Below are 22,623 nucleotides of genomic sequence, written 5' to 3' on the forward strand. Positions count from 1 at the left end.
CTAACATATATGTCTACACATTAATTGCACAGCATATTACAGTAAAACTGCACTTTTGTTTCTCTATAGTGCTTTACGATTATATGTAATTGATATTAACTAATGATATATTATACAAGCATGCATATATACGCTTGAACTTGCCATATGAAATCTTGAGCGGTCATTATCTTTTTTTAAATCCTGTGTTTTACATTGATTTGAAGGGACCTTGAATGTTACTATATTTCAGTTTTTTTCCATGCTGTTGTTTTTCCTCTTAAATGAATCATGAATTATTGATTTTTACTTTAGGCAACAAAATATTATGCATTTCTGTTGCTCAATTACACTGCTTTTTAACCACCGTGAAGACATTCTCAATAAAATTGCCTTTTCAACACATTATTTTTTAAGCGTTTGAAATGAATGCATGTGCCATCTGTCATACAGTTATTAAAGTGAAGGGGTATTTTAAATATTTGGACCAATACTTGGCTTTCTTTAAGGTTTTAGAGTTTGAGTTTTACCTGGCTGAACTATGTCTGCGTTCACTAAAAGTTCACCTGTTTGTTATTATCATATGCAAACAGTACAATGAAACTCCCCTGGTGCCTGGGGAGTGCTCACTCCTTCAGACATTCTTTCACATTATCTTGAGCTGTTAGGATCATACTGGTTGCCGGGTGTATTAAAAGCTAAATGTTTTATGGATACCTTAAAGATTTTGTGGATGTATGTCTAGTGATCATTTCTCTCAAGTATTGGGATAATATCCTATTCATGTTTTAACAATGATGACCAATTGGAACCACATTTAACACGGTGGATTACAGGACACAGTACAGCTCTTTACCATGTCTATAACTGTCATTTTAAAGAGGATATATAACCTGCCAGGAAAATATGACCGGAAAGTGGAATTGTCTTTTAGAGGTAAGCAGTTATTCAGCTAAACATATTACTATTAGTGTGTAAACTTATTACTGGTGATAATGTTTCTTCATGATATAATTTTCAAGTTTTATAAAAAAGCTTCTAAAATTGACATATTTTGTCAGTGCTTTTTTTGCATGTGTTAGTTGACAAACTAACTAAATCATCAAGTGTCCTATGGTGTGACAGCAACATTTAGAAAACAAACTGTTAATATAACATTACATTATTCCTATATAAAATAGAGAGATTTATCTTCATTGTTAGCTTTTATTTACTAAATGTATGCCTTCACACCATAGGACAAATTTGCATATGAGTCCGTCAACTACCCGTACTCAGTCAAGGACTTTTTTCTGTTAAAATTGTATCAACAAATCTGTCATGTTTTTTTAGCACATTTATCCTACAACCTCATATGCTGTCCTTTTGTTTTATACCTTGTTTACATCTAGGTTTTACTCATAAAACCCGGATGTTAGAGTGTGAAAATATTGCCATCATTAATGAGGTAACGTCTTTGTCCCTATGTGTTGTTGACACTGAACCTCAGTTAGTTTTACTGCCTGCTGATGTTGGTTTGGGTTTGTTTATGTAGTCAAACCAGGATCCTGCTTTAAAAAGTATTATTGAGCTTTTAATTGTGGTTCCTTTAAAAAAAAGTGAAATCGTCAATAGATATGTTTCTATAGTGCAGAATGCATAGAAATATCAAAGAAATAATCTTGGATATGACCAGCTGAACCCTAAACAACAAGCAATTCTGCCTTCTCATAGAACAAAATTCTAGCTTCTCATCCTTCACAGAAAATTTGAATCAATGTTTGGCTGTGTTATTAGGGAGAGGATCACCAAAAAGACCACACCTTTTACAGTTAGTCATCACCGGAAGATCTGCCACCCAACATTACAACATTACAAAGCCGTGTAAACAGCCACCTATACAGTACAGGTTCAGAAACTAATACAATTTATATAGTTGTTAAGACAGAGGTCTGTAACAAGGTTATACTTTAACTTAAGCAAAACAAGTCAATGGTTGAAAAGAAACTGAGCAAAGAAAACAGTTTATAAAACATGCACTGATTGAAAAGAAGCAATCTAACACGAATAGACTAAAAATCATATTTGTTGCTTACAAACACAAATGTTAACATATACTTCTAATACAGTGATAAATACAAAAGCCGTACTATAAAATTATTATCTCAGTTACCTAAAAAAAATCTTTATGTTTTAACATCTGAGCTGAGTTTATTTAAAATAAACCCGACTATGTTATTTTTCAAGGGTAAGATCAAGAAGAACAAGTATTTATTATAACAACTTACCACCTTTCCCAGATATAGACAGTAGTAGCCAAAGATTATGCCCAACTTGTTATAATAGACATCTTAATATTTGTAATAAATACCATTAGTTTGTTGTTTTGTCTATTTTGTTATATAAATCTTACATTTAGATGGTTTATTGCAACCTAACCGGGCATTAAAAGCAAATCTTGTACAAATATCCCCACCAGACATCACTCTTGGCGCCTGTTATTTACCTTCGATGACTCACATCTTTTCAGATGTCTTTGCTTTCATGCTATAAAATAGACAAAACATCTATGACAAGATCAGTAATCATGAGAAAGTGTACAGATGAATGCAAATAAATATGTCTGCGTGAAATAAGTTGCTTAAGTTTCTATTTTTTGGCTCTTCTATTTTGTGACTCCAGCACTTCAGATGGCCTCACTATGGGAAAATAGAGAGAGATGAAGTGTTGTCTATCAGCGTGTACAACTGCAGTAAGGTGTTTAGCAACAGGTCAGCACTTGAATCAGCCTAAAGCAAACATTATATTTGAATTTACTTGAATATATTCGAGGTACTTCTAATATTCCATATTGGCTATTTGTGATCACTGTGTCGGGTCAAAAGGTTTACTGAGCCTTTATGATCAGATATGTTTGAAATGATGTATGATGCAGGTTGCTGGGAAAGATGGTGATCAGCCTGCAGCATGTAGTGGCTGTGGGTCAGATGCTCCTGCGTGAGCCCATAACAGACAGTCAACACAGCCTTACTGATGTGAGTGACTCCATCACAGCAAATACGGATTATTCAAACGTTCCTGCTGTTAAAAAGATTTAAGTAATATAGGGCGTATGTATTGTGTAGATCTACATTGAGCTGGAGGTGAAGTATCAGCCACTTCAGGGTGCTGCTGGAGGATGGGACAGTGAGGATTTCCTCAGGACAGAGGACAGTGACGAGTGAGACAGAAAATCTTTCGTATATCTCTTTATTCTATATATATTATTTTAAAACTTAAACCTGAACACAAATGTATTTATTTAATGAATTATCTTTAAGTCTGTATTATTCTTAAATGTTTTCAGCTCAGAGCTTGTCTACAGGAACACAGGTTTTCTCGACGCAAGGTACAAGACATCATATTCAATAGTTATTTTTAGACATTTTCATCTTAACAGCTTCATTTCATTTCTTTAGCTGATTAACATCTTCTGATCTTAATATTAAGTGATCTTTGTATTTCACAGCTCTTCAGATGGTCTGCGTCCTCTGCAGCTGGATCGGGAGACCAGGCGGATCGGTCGCGGCCTCATGAAAACTGATGATGAGAACGGAGATGAAGACGACGATGACTATGATGACGATTTTGATTTTTCAGACATGGAGTGTGCCAATGTGACATTTACTCCCATTCTGAGGTGTTTTAATTACCACCAGTACATTACATTGCAGTGTAATACAATACTATTTATTAAACAGTTTATCATGAGAATGACCCATCATCTGAGAATGTAAGAAGTGATACAATTTCTGAACCATGGTATGTTGTCTGTATAGTCGTTGCAGGTGTTTATCAAAGCATGAACTTGCTATCGCACCTAAGGTGAAGTCTTTCCAGGTAAACAATCTAAAAACAAAATGTTGAAAAACATGGCCATAAATCTCGCATGATAAGTGCTTCTTTACTGCCTTTATAGTTTTGCTTCGCACATCTTATTTCTAAGGTCCAATTTATATCCGTTTCTCTTCAGGTGAATGTAAATGTGATTGAGGCTCAGAAACTTGTAGGGGTGAACATCAACCCAGCTGTGTATGTGACTATCGGAGATGAGAAAAGGCACACAGCTACTCAGAAATCCACCAACTGTCCATTTTACAATGAGGTAACTGTCTAAATAGACCTCACAGCATAGATCTGGAGCTTTATGAATACCTCTCATGATTGTTCGTGTGTTTCCTATTTTTATTTTCAAGAATTTCATGTTTGAATTCCAAGAGACACAGAATGTGCTGTTTGATAAAGTCATTGAGATTTCTGTAAGTATTTATTGCTTGTCATCTTTAAAGACCATTACATGTGAAGAATTGTTTTGGATCTGGTCCTTTTTTGTTAATCTAGCCTAAAGTCATGATGAGACAGTATATTTGTAATCTAAAGTTTTTTTGTTGTTTGTATTTTAGGTGGTTCATAAGAAAGTTCTCGCATTTATGATGAAACACATTGGAACATTTAAGATAGACATCAGCACAGTCTATCAACAACCAGGTACTGTGACTCCAATAATAAATATACTATTAAATGAATAATAAAGACTTGTTCATTGCGAGCGTTGATGTATGCAGTCAAGTAAAGAATGTAAAAACTTCAACTTTATTGCTTTTGTAAAAGTTAATAACATTTCCCAGGACGTTTTAATGGTGATAATTAGCTCATGATTATAGGTCTGCTTGAAGACTTAGTGCTGCGTCATTGATCATTTTAAGTACTTAACACAGCGATATATCTCACTGCAGATCACCGTTTCTATCAGAAATGGGCTCCCTTAACTGACCCCAAAGACACCCGCTCGGGAATTAAAGGCTATGTGAAATGTACTGTCAGTGTGGTGATGAAGGGAGACCCCATGGGCATGGTCAGCCTGGCACCAGCTGGGAGCCAAAATGATGATATTGAAAAGTAAGAGCCTCACATATGGAAGAATATTTTTAACTTTTTACTGCTGATTCCCAGCAGTACAATATCCGATATTTACCTTTGCTAGGTGAATTTAAACCAAGGGTTGAGTTTGTCCGAAAAAGGGTACTGTGAAGGTACAATTTTGTTCCTCGATGAACAAAACATTTAACTGTAGCTTTACATACACACAATATATGTCCTTATGACAATGATGTACCCAAAAAGGTACAAACATTATGTTGTTAGAGGTACAAAAAGGACATTAAAAGGGAAAGTTCATCATTATTATCATATTTTGTACACATATTAATGTCCTTTTACGCAGGAACCTTCTTTTGCCAAAGAGGATGCCATCAGAACGTCCTTGGGCGAAGTTTCTCCTAAAGGTCTACAGAGCTGAAGGTCTACCCAGCATGAACTCTGGTTTCATGGGGAACTTCTCGAAGATGATGGGGGACAAGAAGGTCTTCCTTGATCCTTATGTTCAGATCACATTTGCTGGCCAACAGGTGCTTTCCTTTGTGCTTTCTAGTTTTGTTTTAAGCAGGTTGTGCAACACCACAGATTTCGAACAGGAAGAACTGACATTCCTAAAACCTTGCAAACAGTGTGTTTGTTTTTGATCAGTTATTCTCGAATGTGCACCTGTGTTTAAATAGTCAAATGCTCTTAACTAAAAGATTTGGTTCCTTGTAGTGCCATACTACAATAGGGCTCAACTATTTCATTTAAAAAAAATTGTTTTAACCGTCATTCAATGTGAAGTAACGCCATTGTCAGGTGAATTCTTATAGCCACAAATGCCAAACACACACACCCTGGCCGTGCTTCTGTTTGTTAAATGGGTAGAGGTGCTTTCAATATTTGATCTGCTCTCTGACTCTTGCCACACAGGCTATTGGCAAACATTTCAGCTCAGAATAATTTGTTATGATGTCAGCGCTTCTCTTATCTATGAACTGTTCAAAAGGCCCTAGAAGCCAAACCTCTTGTTTATTTCCAGGTTTCTGTTTTGTTAATGTAACCTAATGTTGGTACATTTGGTGGTATTATGATAACCATTAAATAAAAGAATATTTAAATGTTATCACATGAAGGATATTTGGTTACATAAATCATGTTTACAGTGTCATTATATTGTGTCATAGGGAGAGACGTCAGTAGAAAGCAACACTAACGCTCCCGAGTGGAATGAACAGATATCCTTCATTGAGCAGTTTCCTCCTCTTGCCGGACGAATCAAAATCCAGATCCTTGATGATGCTAACATTGGAGAAGTAGCCGTGGCAACACACTTCCTGGACCTTCTTCAAATCTCCAACCACAACCGAAATGGTTTATAACAATAAAATATAATAGAACGATAAACATTTTTTATTCATTTACTAACATCAATGTATTTTCATTTGCTGTGTGTCTCATATTTCTTAAGTTTTTGTTTAACTCCAAGCATTTTAAATCGTACCTCACTTTAGTCCCCATCTCTCCTCCATCCAACAGGATTCAATCCCACCTTTGGTCCAGCTTGGGTCAATCTGTACGGTTCTCCTCAAAACTCCACACTGAGGGACATCCATAGGGATCTTAATGAAGGGCTGAGCGAGGGCATCTTCTACAGGGGCAGAATGCTGCTCTCGCTGTCTGTGGAAGTTTATACTTCCCCCACAGCGGCAGTGACAGAGAATAAGGGAATTGCTAATGTCAAGAACGCCATGAGCAAACTTACTCTCAAACGCAAGAGCCGGAAGTCAAAAGAGAAGAAGAAGGCTGGCAAAGAAGGTGAAACATCCATATTGCTACAAGAAATATATTGACACCATCCTTCTACACTGCTTTTTTCCAACACAAATACTTATAATAATAAAATAAATATAAATATAGTGTATGCGTGTATTAGAGTTGGTCTTGCATGCTAATTGTAAACGGTGTAGCGGTGCAGAGTCAGAGTGGACCGGCTGAAGAATCTGAAGATATCAGCACTGAGGTACCGTCTGCTGTCACAGTGGAAGTGGAAGAAGTTCACCCTCTTCCTGATGTGAGTAAACACGTCTGTCTGGAACGGAAAAACCATAACAGCATATAACAAACTTTGATGTATTGTATTGCATGTATGTAGCTTCCTACGTTTAAGCTGTAACCTTTTTTATTTCCTGCAGAATTTCACAGGAGACAAAGATGAGTTTTTGTTGTTTGCCTCCTTCTTTGAGGCGACAATGATAGATCCTTCTATTGGCTCCAAACCTGTCACCTTTGAGCTCTCTATAGGTATAACTGAACTGTTTAATGCTTTATATGCAGGCAGTACATGCACACAGTAATGTTAGTTTGCAGTACAATGGCGACTCAGGTAGTGTACTTCACAGGGAACTATGGGAAAACTGCAGATATTGTGGTCAAGTCCAGCAAGAGTGCTAGTCAGGAGAATTTGGCTGATGACAGACAACCTCTGTTAGAATCAGAGGACGAGCTGGAGAAAGAAGAGGTACTGAATCCAAGCCTTCAAGGCAAATCTGTCACAGCTCCCAGAAGACCACAACCCACTGAATATGACAGGTGAATAAATATTTTTCTTGATGTACTCAAAAACTCATATTAATGGATGTATTTTCGTTACTTTAACGAAAATAATTTAACTAATTTCAACTTCATTTTCGAAGTTATAAAAAATGCACATACACTCCAAAAAATGTTGGGTTATTTGAACCCATTGTTTGGTTAAAAATGGACAAACCCAAAAGTTGGGTTATTAATGAACATATGCTGGGTTGTTTCAACCCATTTTTGGGTCAAATATAATCATATTCTGGGTTAATTATAGAATGGGTTCAGTATAGAGTGGACAAACCCAACCGTTTGGGTTCAATTAACCAAGAAAATGGTTGTGGGAATATATTTGACCCAACAGTTGGGTTTGACCATTTATGACCCAACAATGGGTTCAAATAACCCAACATTTAGAGTGTAATTTTTCAGTTTAATATGATCTAAATACAAGTGACAATATTATACAATATTGTTTTTATTAATTTTCTAACAACTACAAAGCCAGATGAGATTACAAATATAAAACATGCCTAGATGAAATACAAAAACAAGTTCAAATCATACAAAGAGAGGGACAAAAATCAGAACACAAACAAATTATAAAGGATTTGTTACAATCCTTAAATTCTGTTGTTGTGCAAATGTTGGAGGAAGATGCCTAAGAAAATTAGGAGACTTCGTTTCCTTGAGCCGTATTTTTTCAATATTTAAAACGGTGACCATCTCAGACAGCCATTTCTGAAAACATGGAGGAGCCGTTGCTTTTCAACCCCTTAATATAATTATCTTGGCCGTCACAATGGATACCCAGCACCCAGATTCAGAATAGACAAAGATGGCCAAAGAAAAATATCGTACCAGTAACTAAAGTTCTGAACAGAACCAAAAAGAATCAGATAACGTTTCCGCTGCACCCTGACATCGATCACAAATAGGACACAGTTTGATAAATCTTGTGGAGTTTGGTTTTGGAATAATGAAGCCTGTGTACAATTTTAAATTGAATAAATGGGAGTCTTGCATTGATAGAACAGCTGTGTATTCTCTCCAAGGTATCTGACAAAAGGTCAACAGATAGGTTAATACCAGCCTCCTTTTCCCAAGCAACCCTAATGTGATCAGAAGATGCGTTTGCTCAGAATACCGGGAGAGAAATTGTGAAACCATATGGAGTCTGGTGCTTGTCGTTCTAGGTTATAGAAACCACAATCCTCCTGCTGATTCCTATAAGAGAAAGCCTGTAGAACATAATGTCAAATCTGCAAGTAGCGAAAAAAATGAGAATGAGAAAGATGGAATCTTCTAAAAAGCTGCTGAAATAAAGAGAAATGACCATCTATGTGCAAATCATTAAATCTAGAAAGACCCTTATTGTTCCATGTTTGAAAGGTTCTTTCATTTAAAGTAGGTGTAACATTATTATTCTCTTTTCAATGTTAGATTTAAAGCTCTTTATTGCAGCCATACAAAATTAAGACGTCTTTTGGATCTTCAGGAATAACCAGTCCTAGATAAGTATAGTGACTGTGCACAATTTTAAAGGAGAGGGACTCTATATAGAGGAACGTATTAGGCAAATGACTGCCAATGGGGACAAATATGCTTTTCTTCCAGTTAATTGAATACCAAGAAAAAGAGCCAATAAATAAATGCATGTTTGCTCAAACGGATGGCCAACACTTTGGCAACAATATTCTGATCACATTTAAGCACTGTCTATATTTGGAGGGATCCGTGCCATCCCTATATTTTTTCAATAACAAACAAACGTCTGCCTCATAAAGCGAATCAGAGAACAATAAATTCTGAGAGGAATGATTTACCATTCTTAGCAGTAACAGGGCTATTATGTCTGCATAAGCTTTATAGAATTCAATACAGAACCTGTCCGGACCTGAAGCCTTACCATTTGGAAAAGACTTGATAGCCTTTAAAATCTCATCTAGAGTGAACTCTTGATCAAGCTCCTCTCTGGTAGCCTTAGTAACCTTTGGACTTTCAATCCTATAAAGGAAATCAGTAATATCTGATTCAGGCTCATTACATTATGAAGTAAAACATTTTTTATAAAATTCCTGAAAACAAACGTTCATTTCCTTTGGGTTTGCACCCGAAGCTGATTTAATCTGAAAAATTGCTCTGTTGGCCTGCATACTTCTTCAATTCTTATACTGCTGTGCGGCCTTCGAGAGCTTTTTGGAAGTCATTATTTCCATGGGCAATAATAAAAACCTTTACCACACTGCAGCAATCGCCAACCATTAAAGAACAAATAGTGTACTCGTATGTAGGGTAAACTGAGATATTGACGGGTATATTAAACAAAACCAGGAGGCATCTTGAGGAGACTCAAAAAGTGTGTCTACTCCATTAGCTGGACACTAGCCCCCCTCCCCATTAAAGGCAGCGTTTTACTAAAGTTTATTAAAAAGTAATAATTCATATGTCATCATTATTATTATCAACCAGATCATTCAGCTGCATTCCCCTCGTCCGGGAGAAGCCGTGTATCTACGTGTGGAGCTACTTTGAGGACCACACCTTCAGGTTTCACAACTGCAACTGGTTGTCCAAGATGGCTGACAGACTTGCAAGTGCTACATTGAATTATGCTACACTACAATTATTTCACTGCATTTACCTTTATACCCACTATTTCAACACTCGTTGAAATTTCCATGTTTTCTGAATAGAAATTCTGTGATTTGTGTTTTCCCTTTCATTTCTTTAAGGAGTATGGCACTGATGAGGTCGAGATGCTGTTGAAAAGACCCAGAAGCAAAGCTAAAGAGCGTTTTGTGGATGTTGTGCTTGAATTCTTCTCTACTTGCAAGTAGGGAACCATCGGTTGCACTTTATTGTACAGTATGTGCACCTATAGTGTACTTACTTACCTAAGATTGTACTGGGTAGTATAAGGTAACTATAAGTTTAGGTTTACGGTTGATGGTATTACCCAGTTATTATATTTAATGTAATACTGTAACAAGTACACAGTATATACATGGAAAACAGGACTGTAAAATAAAGTGCTACCGAACCATCTTTATGACTATAGCCCTATTAGCATCTATTTTTTATATTCCCTGGATAATACAAAACTCACTCTCGTTGACTTTTAGGCAGTATAGTACAAACTTAGACAGAAAGAGAAATTCTCGCCAAAACCACCTGGACAAGTGCCGTGTTCAGCTCATCAAACGTAACATTGTAAGTTAACCATACTATTATCAGACTATGGAAAATACATTTAATTATGTGGTTTCTGTATCCCGACTACTTAACCAAACTCATGGGTTCTTATCCCAGAAAACACAAACAAGTCAAATGTTTACCTGACTGCACAAAGTCACTTTGAATAACAACATCTGCCAAGTGAATTTATGTAAATGATTTCACAGGTTATGTTGGCCAAGCAGGCGCTCAGACTGAAGAAAAGAACCACAAGAAATACAGTAAAAGACAGGCTCACAGATCTCAGAAATATCACCAAGAGGGTCCGCTTCCTGGCACAAGAGGTAATGCTCAATATCAACCAGACCATCATTTACTATTCAGATCTATTTACAAGCTGAATCAATGTCAAGTCACATACTACATGTGCTGTCACCGTAGCCTCAGAGCACTCTGCCCGATGTGTTTCTGTGGATGATGAGTGGGGACAAACGAGTGGCCTACGCCAGGATCCCAGTGCACTCCATTCTCTTCTCACTAGTCGAGGAAGAGAAGGGTAAAGACTGCGGTAAAGTTGCTACCGTTTACATGAAGGTACCTTCACAACATTATTCTGCCTTAAACGTTTAAAATGAATTTATACAAAAATCTCATTACCAACGCAGTTCGGTTATATTTTAGAGCTTTACTAAAAACAATTGTATATTAAATATGAAGTACACTTTGTAATACTTTTCAATTGATAGACCCCCGGAGGGCCAGTGGGAGAAATCTTTGCCAAACTAGAGCTCTACCTGTGGCTTGGTATCACAAAGTATGCAAAGAACTGTGTCACCAGCCTTCCAGCCGATTTTAGAGCTGTTTACGAGGAGCCCACAGCTGGAGCATTGGTCCCCCGTAACATGCCTCCCATCAACTTAGCAGTGGAAGGTATTTCAGAAAATTCAATTTAATCTTTGACAGTCTCCATAATTTCTCCATGGCAGCTTTAAAAATTGATATATTTTCATTTGGATGACATTTGAATTCGTTATCATAGATATTACAATCCTTGTTTTGTCTTTTGTACAGACAGTCGCTATTTCCAGTTGCGCGCTCACATTTACCAAGCACGTGGCATCATCGCAGCGGATGATAACGGTCTGTCTGACCCCTTCGCCAAGGTCGTGTTCTCTACTCAGTGTCAGGTCACACGGGTGGGTATATTATATGTTATGTTATGTTATGTTATGTCATGTGATGTGATGTGATGTGATGTTATGTGATGTGATGTGATGTGATGGGATGTGATGTGATGTGATGTGATGTGATGTGATGTGATGTGATGTGATGATGTTGTGTTGTGTTGTGTTGTGTTGTGTTGTGTTGTGTTATGTTGTGTTATGTTATGTTGTGTTATGATGTTATGTTAGCTTTGATTTGATTATTTGATTTGATTTGATTTGATTTGATTTGATTTGATTTGATTTTATTTTATTTTATTTTATTTTATTTATTTTATTTTATTTTATTTTATTTTATTTTATTTTATTTTATTTTATTTTATTTTATTTTATTTTATTTTATTTTATTTTATTTTATTTTATTTTATTTTATTTTATTTTATTTTATTTTATTTATATGGCTGGGGGATTGTTAAAGAATGTGGTTTTAATGTTTTTAGATGATTGAAGAAACTCTGTCCCCCACCTGGTGTGAGTTACTGCTGTATGATCAGGTTCTAATGGAGGGCAGTAAGGACGACTTTAGGGAAGACCCACCTGTGGTCATCATCAACCTCTATGACTACAACAAACTAGTGAGACTTTCAATGTATTAATGTGACCTATGCTGTTTTGATTTCCCTTAATAATGTATTTTTCGAATGAAATATTCTCGAGAGACCGGGGCTAGTTGTCACAAAGTCTAGCAATAAGTTTTAACGTCAAGTCCAATTAACGAATGTTTTTTTTTTGCAGTTGTCCATAAAACACTGAATATTTATTAAATTATTTGAATTAATATGTTCGCAGGGTAGTCCGCAATCCCTCGGCCGTGCATATGCAAAACCAGAGCTGAAGTTTGTAGAGGAGCCGTATAAGAAGCCTCAGCTACAGTTTTTTGAGATCACAAAAGGCAAAAGCAAAGCTGGTGAAATCCTGGCTGCTCTTGAGTTAATCGAGCTGGATTACTCAAGCTTTGGAGAGGTGAGTGCCCTGGTTTAGCAGAGGTTTGAGAGCTCAACCAACACATATAACTGAACAATCTCAATAGTAGTGAATTTTGAACTCTATTCAATGTTTGTGGTTTATAGTTTATCAGATTTTATATGTCTATAGTTGAATACATTTGCTTTCAAACCTATATATCGTCACTGTCGTTCTGAAACCTTGAATACACTTTTAAAAATCTCATTAAATACTGTGTTGACAAGCACTTTTTAATAGTTTTTACTGGTTTGATATTTGCAAAACTCATTGACAAAATGAGTGAGTCATCATAATGATTTGGCAAAAAAATGTAATAATGAAATGTAAAAATGTAACAAGGTTTCTTTTTGTGTCTAATGAATCCATCCAGCCAGCTCTGCCATTAGATGTTGACCCCAAGGAACTCAAGTATACTGAAGAAGACCACCGTTATATAATTCCTGAAGGAGTTCGACCTGTACTGAAGAAATACAGAATAGAGGTACAAGGAAAGAACCATGAACGGATACAAACTGAATCAAAATCAAGAGTTTTATTCCACATCAACATTTGATGTTCTTAAGTCCTCAAAGACGAATTGATTTTTTGCAAAACATTTCTGTTCATGAATTGCAGTACTTTGTGACCTGTGACATTTTTTGCCAGTTGGTTTTGTATGAGCCTGCAGTGTTTTAAATGAAAGTGTTTGTGGGATGTAGGTGTTGTACTGGGGTCTGAGGAATCTGAAACGGGTCAACCTGTTTGAAGTTGAACGTCCTCAAGTGAGGATGGAGTGTGCTGGCCAGATGATAGAGTCAGAGGAAATTCAGAGCTACAAGCTAAACCCTAACTTCAATGATGTGGTGAAACACTTTGATGTCGTAAGACTCCCCTTTTTTCAATTAATAGCAAACTTTAAGAACAAATACAAGCTTTGATCACATTTCAGAATAACTCTAAGGTCAGCTGGTGAGATCCTGGCTGTTTTTTAGAATGATTTATTGCACATACACATGTTTTAATGTTTTTATTTGTGTTTTAAGACTGAACTGATAAAAACATTGTGTTGTTGTATAAATGTTCAAAATCTTTTTGTATATATGGTTTTGTAATAGGCTACAAATCAATGTATACATTTTCATACAAGTTTATGAACACTTTTTGGGAAGACTCTTTTTCTTTCATAATGTGTTGTGTGTTGTATCAAAAAAGACACTAAACCGTTTATATTGTAAACATTGTCGAAACAAGTTTTCTTGTGTTATAAAACAAAACTGCATGTTTTCTTTGACATTTTTTGTTTCCTCAGGAGCTTCCAGAACTTGTCTACCTTCATCCTCCTCTCACTATCTTCGTAATAGAGCAGAGGGCATTTGGGAGGCTGGTCCTTGTGGGAACACACGTGGTTCAAAACCTTGTGCAGTTTGGTCCTAAAGACAAAGACGAGTGGAAGGAGGAGGAAGAAGAGCCAGAGGGTATGAAACTTGCTCAAATGTTTCTTAGGGCAAAATCAAAAAGGCACAGAAAAACATCTCCTACCCTGATATCTGCCTTTAAAACTATTTTATTTAGAAAGTGCCATGTCTCTTCATAATGCTGATGTTGCAATGGTGAAAAATAGCTATTCTTTAACCTCCTCTAATATTTTCAGAGAAAAAGCCGCCCAAAAAGACCACCCCTCTAACCACAGTGATCACCATGGATCTGGGAGGGCTTCCTCTTAAGGACACCAAAATTCCCATCAACCCAATGAATTTTGTCACTGTAAGATTCCCTTTTCATTATTCTTAGTTTCAAAGAATGATCATTTTCTACAAATGTCTGCTCACCATGTCTAAAGTGGTTTTAAAATTATATCCTCCACACCAGTTATCAGATGTTGTACACAGCTGCGCTCATCCAGGCTGGGTGGGATGGCAATAGTTGGCTATTTCGGGACATTTGAAATAGCTCCTAACGAGTACTTGGCGCACATGTTATTTTATTTACCATACGTGCCCTGTAGTTATTAAATGTGAGAGCCTTTGAACCCATTAACCTGTTGATTCTGGGGATCTGCTGGCTGGTAGAATGTCCTGTGACAGTTTGAGCTTCTGCTGATATATCACTCAGATTAATTGGGCAGTCACTGCATAGCCGAGACCCCCGCTGATATCCAAATGAGATGCTTTCAATCATAAGAATGTGTGTGTGTGTGCTTTCAAATCTGTGTTTGTGTTCAATGTGTGCATAGCTTTTTAATTAACCAGCATATTTACTTCACATACATTTGCCATCTCTATATATCATTGCAGTAGACATAAATTCAAGAAATATTTTGTTAATTATTTTGTCTTCATAGTTTTAGACCATTTGTCTGTAGTTCATAGACTTATTCACTGTATTTGTATCATCTGTGTCTGTATTTCCCTCTAAACATGAAAAAATGCATTTGCAAAAACTAAACTTTCAGGCTCCAATGAAAAAAGTGAAGAAAAAAGAGGAGGAGTTAGAGGAGGAGGAGCCAGAAAAGGAGGAGCTTGATTGGTGGTCTAAGTATTACGCGTCACTGGCTGAACTTGAAAAACAGGTGATTGTTTTTATAGATTATTTTAAAGAACTAGATTTGTGTGATATATTGTTTTACTCTATATTTTCAATGCTCATTTTTCAGGAGGATAAAGATGATGACATGGACAATGCCGAAGATGGAGGTATTCTAAATATTTGCATGATTTTGTGACAATATCCTCCCCCCTAAACCACACAAATTAAAATTCTATAAATTGCCACCAAAATGAATCCTGTGGCCCATCAAAGTCTCGCTGTATTCATAGTTAATCTAAAAAATCGTCCTTATGTAAGTGCATGTGGTTGTTGGTGTCTGCTAAAATGCTTGGAAAATTCAAGTAAGTTCTGAGAAATGGTCAAGCATTTTTTACAGATGTCATTAGTTTTTAGCCTTCCCAATGTGAAACCTTTCTGCGTGTTTTGTGTAGACTAAACGTCAGGTTAGTTTTTGGGGTCACATTTTGTGAACTGCATGTTCAGCTAGATTGCACAGGACACAAGTGTAGCCAAATCTCTCTGATCCCATAATTTAATGTCACATTATACAGACGGAGGACCCCTGACCATATCTGCACTGGAGGTAGAAGAAGACACTACCATTGAGATAGAGCTACCTCCTCCAAAGAGAAAGAAGATTGCCACATTAAAGGTCCTCCAAATTCTTCACATTTCTATATATAAAAACATTTTAGGTGTTTTTTAGTAACTGTAATAACATCTCTATAATTTAAAGTTTTATATCTTTTGTTTTGTCTTTGATTCCCTAGTTGTACAAGTCTGAGTTGGAAAATGATTACAGTCAGTTCGAGGACTGGTTGCACATATTTCCAATTTACAAAGGCAAATCAAGTGCTGACGACGAAGAGGAGGATGAGAGTACGAGATATATGGGCAAATATAAGGTAAGATGAGCGATTTGTGAGGCTCTTTGATTTACATTTTGATGACATGTACGAAAAACATGGAGGATTTTAGGTTAAACCAGAGCTGTACTTCATTTCAGGGGTCGTTTCTAATATACCCCCTCGCTCCTGAAGATGAAGATGCAGAGTGTCAGATCACTAATGGCCTACCAAAAAATTCACCCATTAAAGTCCTTGTGAGGGTGTATGTAGTGAAAGTGAGTATTTTTTTAAGAGCACACTTTTAAATTAAAATGTAAGTTTCAACACATTTCATTACTTGCATAGTACAAATAACACTTTATTATAATATCACAGTTATTATAATACAATATATCTTTACTTTACTTTACTTTACTTTACTTTACTTTACTTTACTTTACTTTACTTTACTTTACTTTACTTTACTTTACTTTACTTTACTTTACTTTACTTTACTTTACTTTACTTTACTTTACTTTACTTTACTTTACTTTACTTTACTGTTTTCTTTATAAACTCCAAGGCAACTAACCTGGCCCCTACAGACCCCAATGGAAAGGCAGATCCTTATGTAGTGGTGAAGGTCGGCCAACAGCAAATCGACAGCAAAGAACGCTACATTCCCAAACAACTCAACCCAGTGTTTGGAGAGTGAGTGCAGTCCAATTCTTTGGGGAAAGGGTTGGTCCATTTTTGACCCAACATATTGGAACGTTGGAACGGGACGCATTAGATGTAAAACTGGAAATGTCGTTCAGATTAATTTCATATAGACTAATCAAAGTAAAAAAAATCAAAGTAAAAAAAGGTATTAAGTTATGACATAGCTGATTCACTCTCTTAATAAAACAAACTCCACTTCAATCTCTCTGCAGAGTGTTTGAATTGACCGTGTCCTTTCCTCTGGAGACCGAGCTCACACTGTACATCTTTGATCATGATCTGGTGGGCTCTGATGACTTGATCGGCGAAACCCGCGTGGACCTGGAAAACCGGTTCTTCAGCCGCCATCGTGCTGGCTGCGGTCTGGCCCTTCATTATGACAAGTGGGTGTCCCTCTGTATGGTGAAAATTATGATGATGGCTGTGGAGATAATAATCATAATAAATGTGATGAGTTTTATTGCCATTACTGCCTTCATCACTAACATCTCTGATGTGTAAAGCATTATTGACATGCTCGGTTTGTTTGAGCCCTTTGTTAATTGTTTGCATCTGCTATACCGTATTAGAACAACAGAATACAGTTTTTTTCTTTTTAGCAACCATGTCGATTTCATGTAAGGTATTGTTTTCGAAATATTTAAGAGTCCCAATGAGTCCCCAATGGCCTGATCTTTCCTACAAGTATAACTATATTAGACTGTCTTGTGATTTTAGGGATGGCTATAACCAATGGAGAGATGCCAAAAAACCCACTGCAATTTTATCTGAGTTCTGCCGGAAAAATGGGATTCCATCTCCAGAGTATCGGGAGTCAGAAATAAAAGTTCTGAACAAGATTTTTAAAATTCCCAATGAGGCTTTTCCAGAAGGTAATTTATACATTTACGGCCTAATTTAGTCAACAGGTTAGGAAAATATCTGACTATTATGGAGACACCTGACAAGCTTTTTGCTATAATCAGGATGTATCTGTTTATTAAAATGAAACTTTGCAGAGTTGCTGAAGAAGAATAAGAAGACAGAGGAAGACTTTGAAGAGTTGGATGAGCACAAAGCTCTGAGTGTTCTCCAGCGGTGGGGAGAAATGAGAGAGTTTTGTGAGGGAGCGTGTCCTCTTGTGCTCGAGCATGTGGAGGTCCGATCACTGCTCAGCGCGGAGAAGCCAGGTCTTCCTCAGGTCAGACTGTTGTGCTCATAAAACTACGTTGCTTTTATTTTAGGTTACTTTTTCATAGCCCAGGAGATTTTATGAAGTTCTCGACTATTGAGATTGAGAATGAAGTTCTTTGTCTCATTTTTTCTCCAAAACAGTTTTAGGAGAAAGATCTAAGACAGTTGTTACCTACTTTCTGGGACTTCATTGACTACTTTCATTTTTGGGTGGTCTATCCCTTTAAGCAAAAGTTCTCAATTTAGTTTTTCTCCAATTAAACGTATTGATGTTTAGGAGAAATTTAGAAATTGGTGAAAAAACCCCTTTTTCAAATATGAGTTTACAAAAAAGCGTTTATCCTGAAGTCTCCACAAGTGCATGTGATGTATGACATATCGCTTTATTGCTCCCTGCTCCCTGAACTATCTGTAAAAAGTCGCTTCGTATAAATGCGTGTGCTAAATGACTAAATGTAAATGTAAAGTGTATAGTTGCAGAATGTTATATATTCACTATATCTATATTCTGACAGGGTTACGTTCACATGTGGATTGATATGTTTCCTGTGGATGTACCTCCACCACCACCTGTTAATATCAAGCCTAGACTTCCAGTGAGGTAATGAAAAGATCTAAATCTCTCAATAAATGCTATTACATTTAACCAATATATTTTTGCAACTTTGCTGTGACATTTGAAGTCATGTTCAAAGGACAAACTATATCATGAAGATTCTAACATAGAGAATGCAGGGTTTTAAAGAATACTCCAGTTATGGTTTAATTTTCCAGTTACGAGTTGCGTTTGATCATTTGGAACACTGATGATGTTGTACTGGATGATGTCAATCCTTTCACTGGAGAACCATCAAGTGACATCTATGTTAAAAGGTCAGAAAACACATCAGCATACGCTAATAAAACTTGTTAGACAAACAGTAAAAATTTTATATTAAAAGGTAAAGTTCACCCAAAAATAACAATTCTTTCATCATTTACTCACCCTTAGTTCTAAATCTGTATAAATGTTTTTGTTCTGCTGAACACAAGGGAAGAATGTCAGTGATCAACCAGATCTCATTCCGCATTTACTGCCATAGTAGGGAAAACAAATACTATAGTCAATGAGGGATGAGATCTTTTGGTTTCTGGCATTCTTCCAAATATCTTCCTTTGTGTTTACCAGAACAAATACATTATGTAAATGATGACAGAAATTAAATTTTGGGGTAAACTGTCCCTTCAAAAACAAATCACAATAGTGTTTTATACACACTGTAACTACATGCTGTCCAACATCATAATTCCATGTGTTTTAATATGATATTATATAAAAATAACATACACATATTTGTATAAATGTTTTAATTCCCAGTTGGATTAAAGGTCTGGATGGTGAGAAACAAGAGACAGATGTGCACTTTAATTCCCTAACCGGAGAGGGCAACTTCAACTGGCGCTTTGTGTTTCACTTTGACTATCTCCCCACGGAGAAGGAGATCTGCTACAAGAAGAAAGAGTCCCTGTTCGCTATAGACGAGACTGAGTTTCGCCAGCCAGCTGTTCTGGTGCTGCAGGTCTGGGATTATGACCGCATCGGTTCCAACGATTTCCTGGGTTAGTAGTTCTTAGTACTGGTCAAGGGTTGAGTGGTCATTTTGCAACCAGCCAAGTTCCTCTTTAGCTGACATTAGAGTACAGAGAAATGAAATGTTGTGTACAAACTTGACACATACTTCGAAACAAATGTATATAATGCAATGTAATGCCAAATGCATAAATGTAAATGTCATTTGATGATTTCATTTCCTTTTGATTTTCCCTTATGCTTGGCTTCTTTAGGTTCCATCGAGTTGCGTCTCAATGATATGGTCCGTGCATCAAAATCATCAGAGCAATGCAGTGTCCAAATGGCCAAAGACAAGGCCGGTCCTCGCTTCTCCATTTTCCGCAGCAAGAGGATGAAAGGCTGGTGGCCGCTCATCAAACTGAAGAGCCAGGAGGACATTGAGAGGGAGGAGAGAGAGGCAGAACAGGAGAAGAAAAACAAAAAGAAGAAAAAGAAATCTAAGCGTAATAAAATGAAACTTGAAGATCTGCAGTTTGTTGACAGTAGTGGAAACACATTTCTGTTAATGGTAAACAGACTTTTATAGCACACCAACAAAGACTAAACTGAGTGTGCTAACACAATTGTTTACATTGTACCTGTCGACTCATATTTTTTCTTTTGTGTGGTCTGAAGGGTAAAGTTGAGGCAGAGTTCCATCTAGTGACAACTGAGGAAGCCGAGAAGAGTCCTGTGGGGAAAGCACGTAAGGAACCTGAACCACTGGAAAAACCAAAGTAAGGCACTCAAAATATATTCAGTCTTTTAATGTGTACCCCAAAAACATTTAGATTCTTTGTTGAGTTTACATTTAAGCTTTTTAAGTTATTCCGGGGAAAAAATTATAACAAAGTTTATAAACAATTACTTATCTGTATTTTATAGTCTAGTATACTTTTGCATATAACAATGTATTCTTTTTTTATCTATGCTCCTTTCTCTTTAAGCCGTCCCAAGACGTCTTTCAACTGGTTTGTGAACCCCTTGAAGACCTTTGTGTACTTCATATGGAAGAAGTACAAGAAGTACATCATTGCTTTGGTCATTCTGGCTATTCTGGCAATCTTCCTTGTCCTCATTCTCTACACCATGCCAGACCACATCAGCCAACTTATTGTCAGCGGATGAGAAAATGGAAACGCACACAATTCAAACAACTGACAATTGTACAGGTTTTCAGGACAAATAATAAAGGTCGGAGTGTATATAAGATCTTAAAAATACAAGCAAGTCTGTGATAGTTAATGTAATATGATTATTTTCCAATCATGCTGCTGATTTTTATTATATTGATTTTATTATTGTTGTAATATATTCTTGTTTTTAAAATGAATATTGATATTGAACCATGTCTTGAGAAAACAATTGCATATATTATAATTGTATCTATCAGCATTCCCTGAAAAGAAACTTGAAGCAGGGCATTAGAAGTAAAAACAGAAACAAATATTGACTTATCGTATTCAGAAAAAAATACATCTAGACGGCCAAGCCTTCTCATACCATATTTCAAAAATATTTCTAAATGTCAATTTTAGAGGTTATTATCTGCAAGGGAAGAGAATGTGAAAAGACATGAGGTAGATTTATCAGTTTCAGACACACAGGGATTTAGATGTTTAATGTTCATGATAGATTACTGTTCATGAGAGCCACATGGATAAAGATTGGATAAATGGAATGACATCCAGACGGGTTACAGCAAGCTTCCATGAGACCGCAGGTTCATGCGAGACAACTAATTTGTCACAGAAACTAAAATGAATTCACATTTATAACAGATATTTTCAGAAATGCTAAATGAATTAAGTGTGTCTAATTGTGTATTTTGTCTAGAAAATCTCATGCTATTGTTTGACATTTTTACCTGCCTGGTAAAACAACTGTCCATTTAGAAAAGTAAATAATAAAATAAAATGTTAATGAGGGAAATTATGTGTTATGCTCCTAAATACAGGACTAATTTATGATGTATTCCATTGCTTTACAGTCAAATGTAAACATTATTGTATAACATTTAGCACCACATTACTATCATCTGATCTGGTTAAACTCATATTAGTTCAGTCAATAAATACAGCAGATTGTAGAATTGAATGGTTTTGCATCATCATAAATGTTTTATGTATTGACAATATGTAATTAAATGAAACATCATATGATCAATATCACTGAAATGTCATATCTTTCTAATCTGTGCTTAAGACAGCTATAGAAAATCAAATGGCTTCAATTACAATGATTTATTATCGTCTCACCCAACACCATAATGTAATACCTTTATGTAATTGTTGTGAGCTATATATTTATTAATATGGTTTATTGGTTCCCATCAATCAACATCTCACCATTACGACCCAACGCATTACCAGTAAATGCCCACATCACTATAGTTTCCATTAAAACCAATACAATACCCATTATAGCCATTAAATCCATATAAATTAGTATTGTTTTTCTCCCAACAGGGTAACAATTCAGATTAACACATCTATGAACTGCTAATGCTAATTTTCTCAGCGCATGACACCATGTAGATAGTCCGTATTTATGTCGTGTTCAAGTTGAACATACCCATGAATGAACAGCCTGGTCATGTGCAGCAATGGTCACATGGCTCTCTGCTGGGTTGTTTTGGGCTGTCTTATGGTCTTGGGGAGTGGAGAGTGGAGAGCCTACGGCTGATGGAGTGAAACTCTAATCAGAGGTGACAGCTGGAAAGGTGACATCCAGTTTTCATTAATATTGTGCTGTGCCATGCTCTTTTAGCCCAAAAGACAGGCAATGCATGGCTACAGCATCTCTGCTGAACAAGTTTTATGTTCTGTCTTGTAGGATAAAGAAGTTTGTATATATGCGTTTCCACAGGTGAATGAAACAGTTAAGTCTACTGCGATTAATATTTCTTTCCTTTTTAAAAATATTTGAATAGTCTTAAAACGTATTGTTTTTATATGTAGGCCTGTTCTATTCACGTTCT

At 36.3% G+C, this 22,623-nt stretch overlaps 1 protein-coding gene across 1 annotated transcript; it reads left to right on the forward strand.

Moving 5' to 3' along the window:
• The first annotated feature begins 615 nt into the window (after positions 1-615).
• fer1l4 (fer-1 like family member 4) lies at positions 616-21,813 on the forward strand. Its single transcript, XM_079483874.1, is given in 47 exon segments — positions 616-915; positions 1,371-1,426; positions 2,641-2,729; positions 2,894-2,993; positions 3,084-3,178; positions 3,305-3,346; positions 3,467-3,637; positions 3,777-3,837; positions 3,971-4,102; positions 4,194-4,256; positions 4,401-4,485; positions 4,734-4,896; positions 5,222-5,405; positions 6,045-6,231; positions 6,397-6,675; positions 6,828-6,931; positions 7,053-7,161; positions 7,260-7,449; positions 9,910-10,027; positions 10,029-10,034; positions 10,176-10,273; positions 10,563-10,650; positions 10,842-10,958; positions 11,056-11,208; positions 11,361-11,544; positions 11,686-11,810; positions 12,278-12,412; positions 12,627-12,800; positions 13,174-13,284; positions 13,502-13,663; positions 14,092-14,257; positions 14,434-14,546; positions 15,235-15,351; positions 15,436-15,475; positions 15,881-15,981; positions 16,100-16,234; positions 16,336-16,452; positions 16,740-16,867; positions 17,092-17,262; positions 17,597-17,751; positions 17,878-18,059; positions 18,568-18,653; positions 18,827-18,925; positions 19,410-19,651; positions 19,877-20,172; positions 20,280-20,380; positions 20,591-21,813. Coding segments are annotated over 47 exon segments (6,090 nt in total). The 5' UTR covers positions 616-836; the 3' UTR covers positions 20,772-21,813.
• Positions 21,814-22,623: the final 810 nt, after the last annotated feature.

The sequence above is a fragment of the Barbatula barbatula genome (genome assembly GCF_947034865.1).
Source record: "Barbatula barbatula genome assembly, chromosome: 20".
In the NCBI taxonomy this organism is placed as follows: domain Eukaryota; kingdom Metazoa; phylum Chordata; class Actinopteri; order Cypriniformes; family Nemacheilidae; genus Barbatula; species Barbatula barbatula.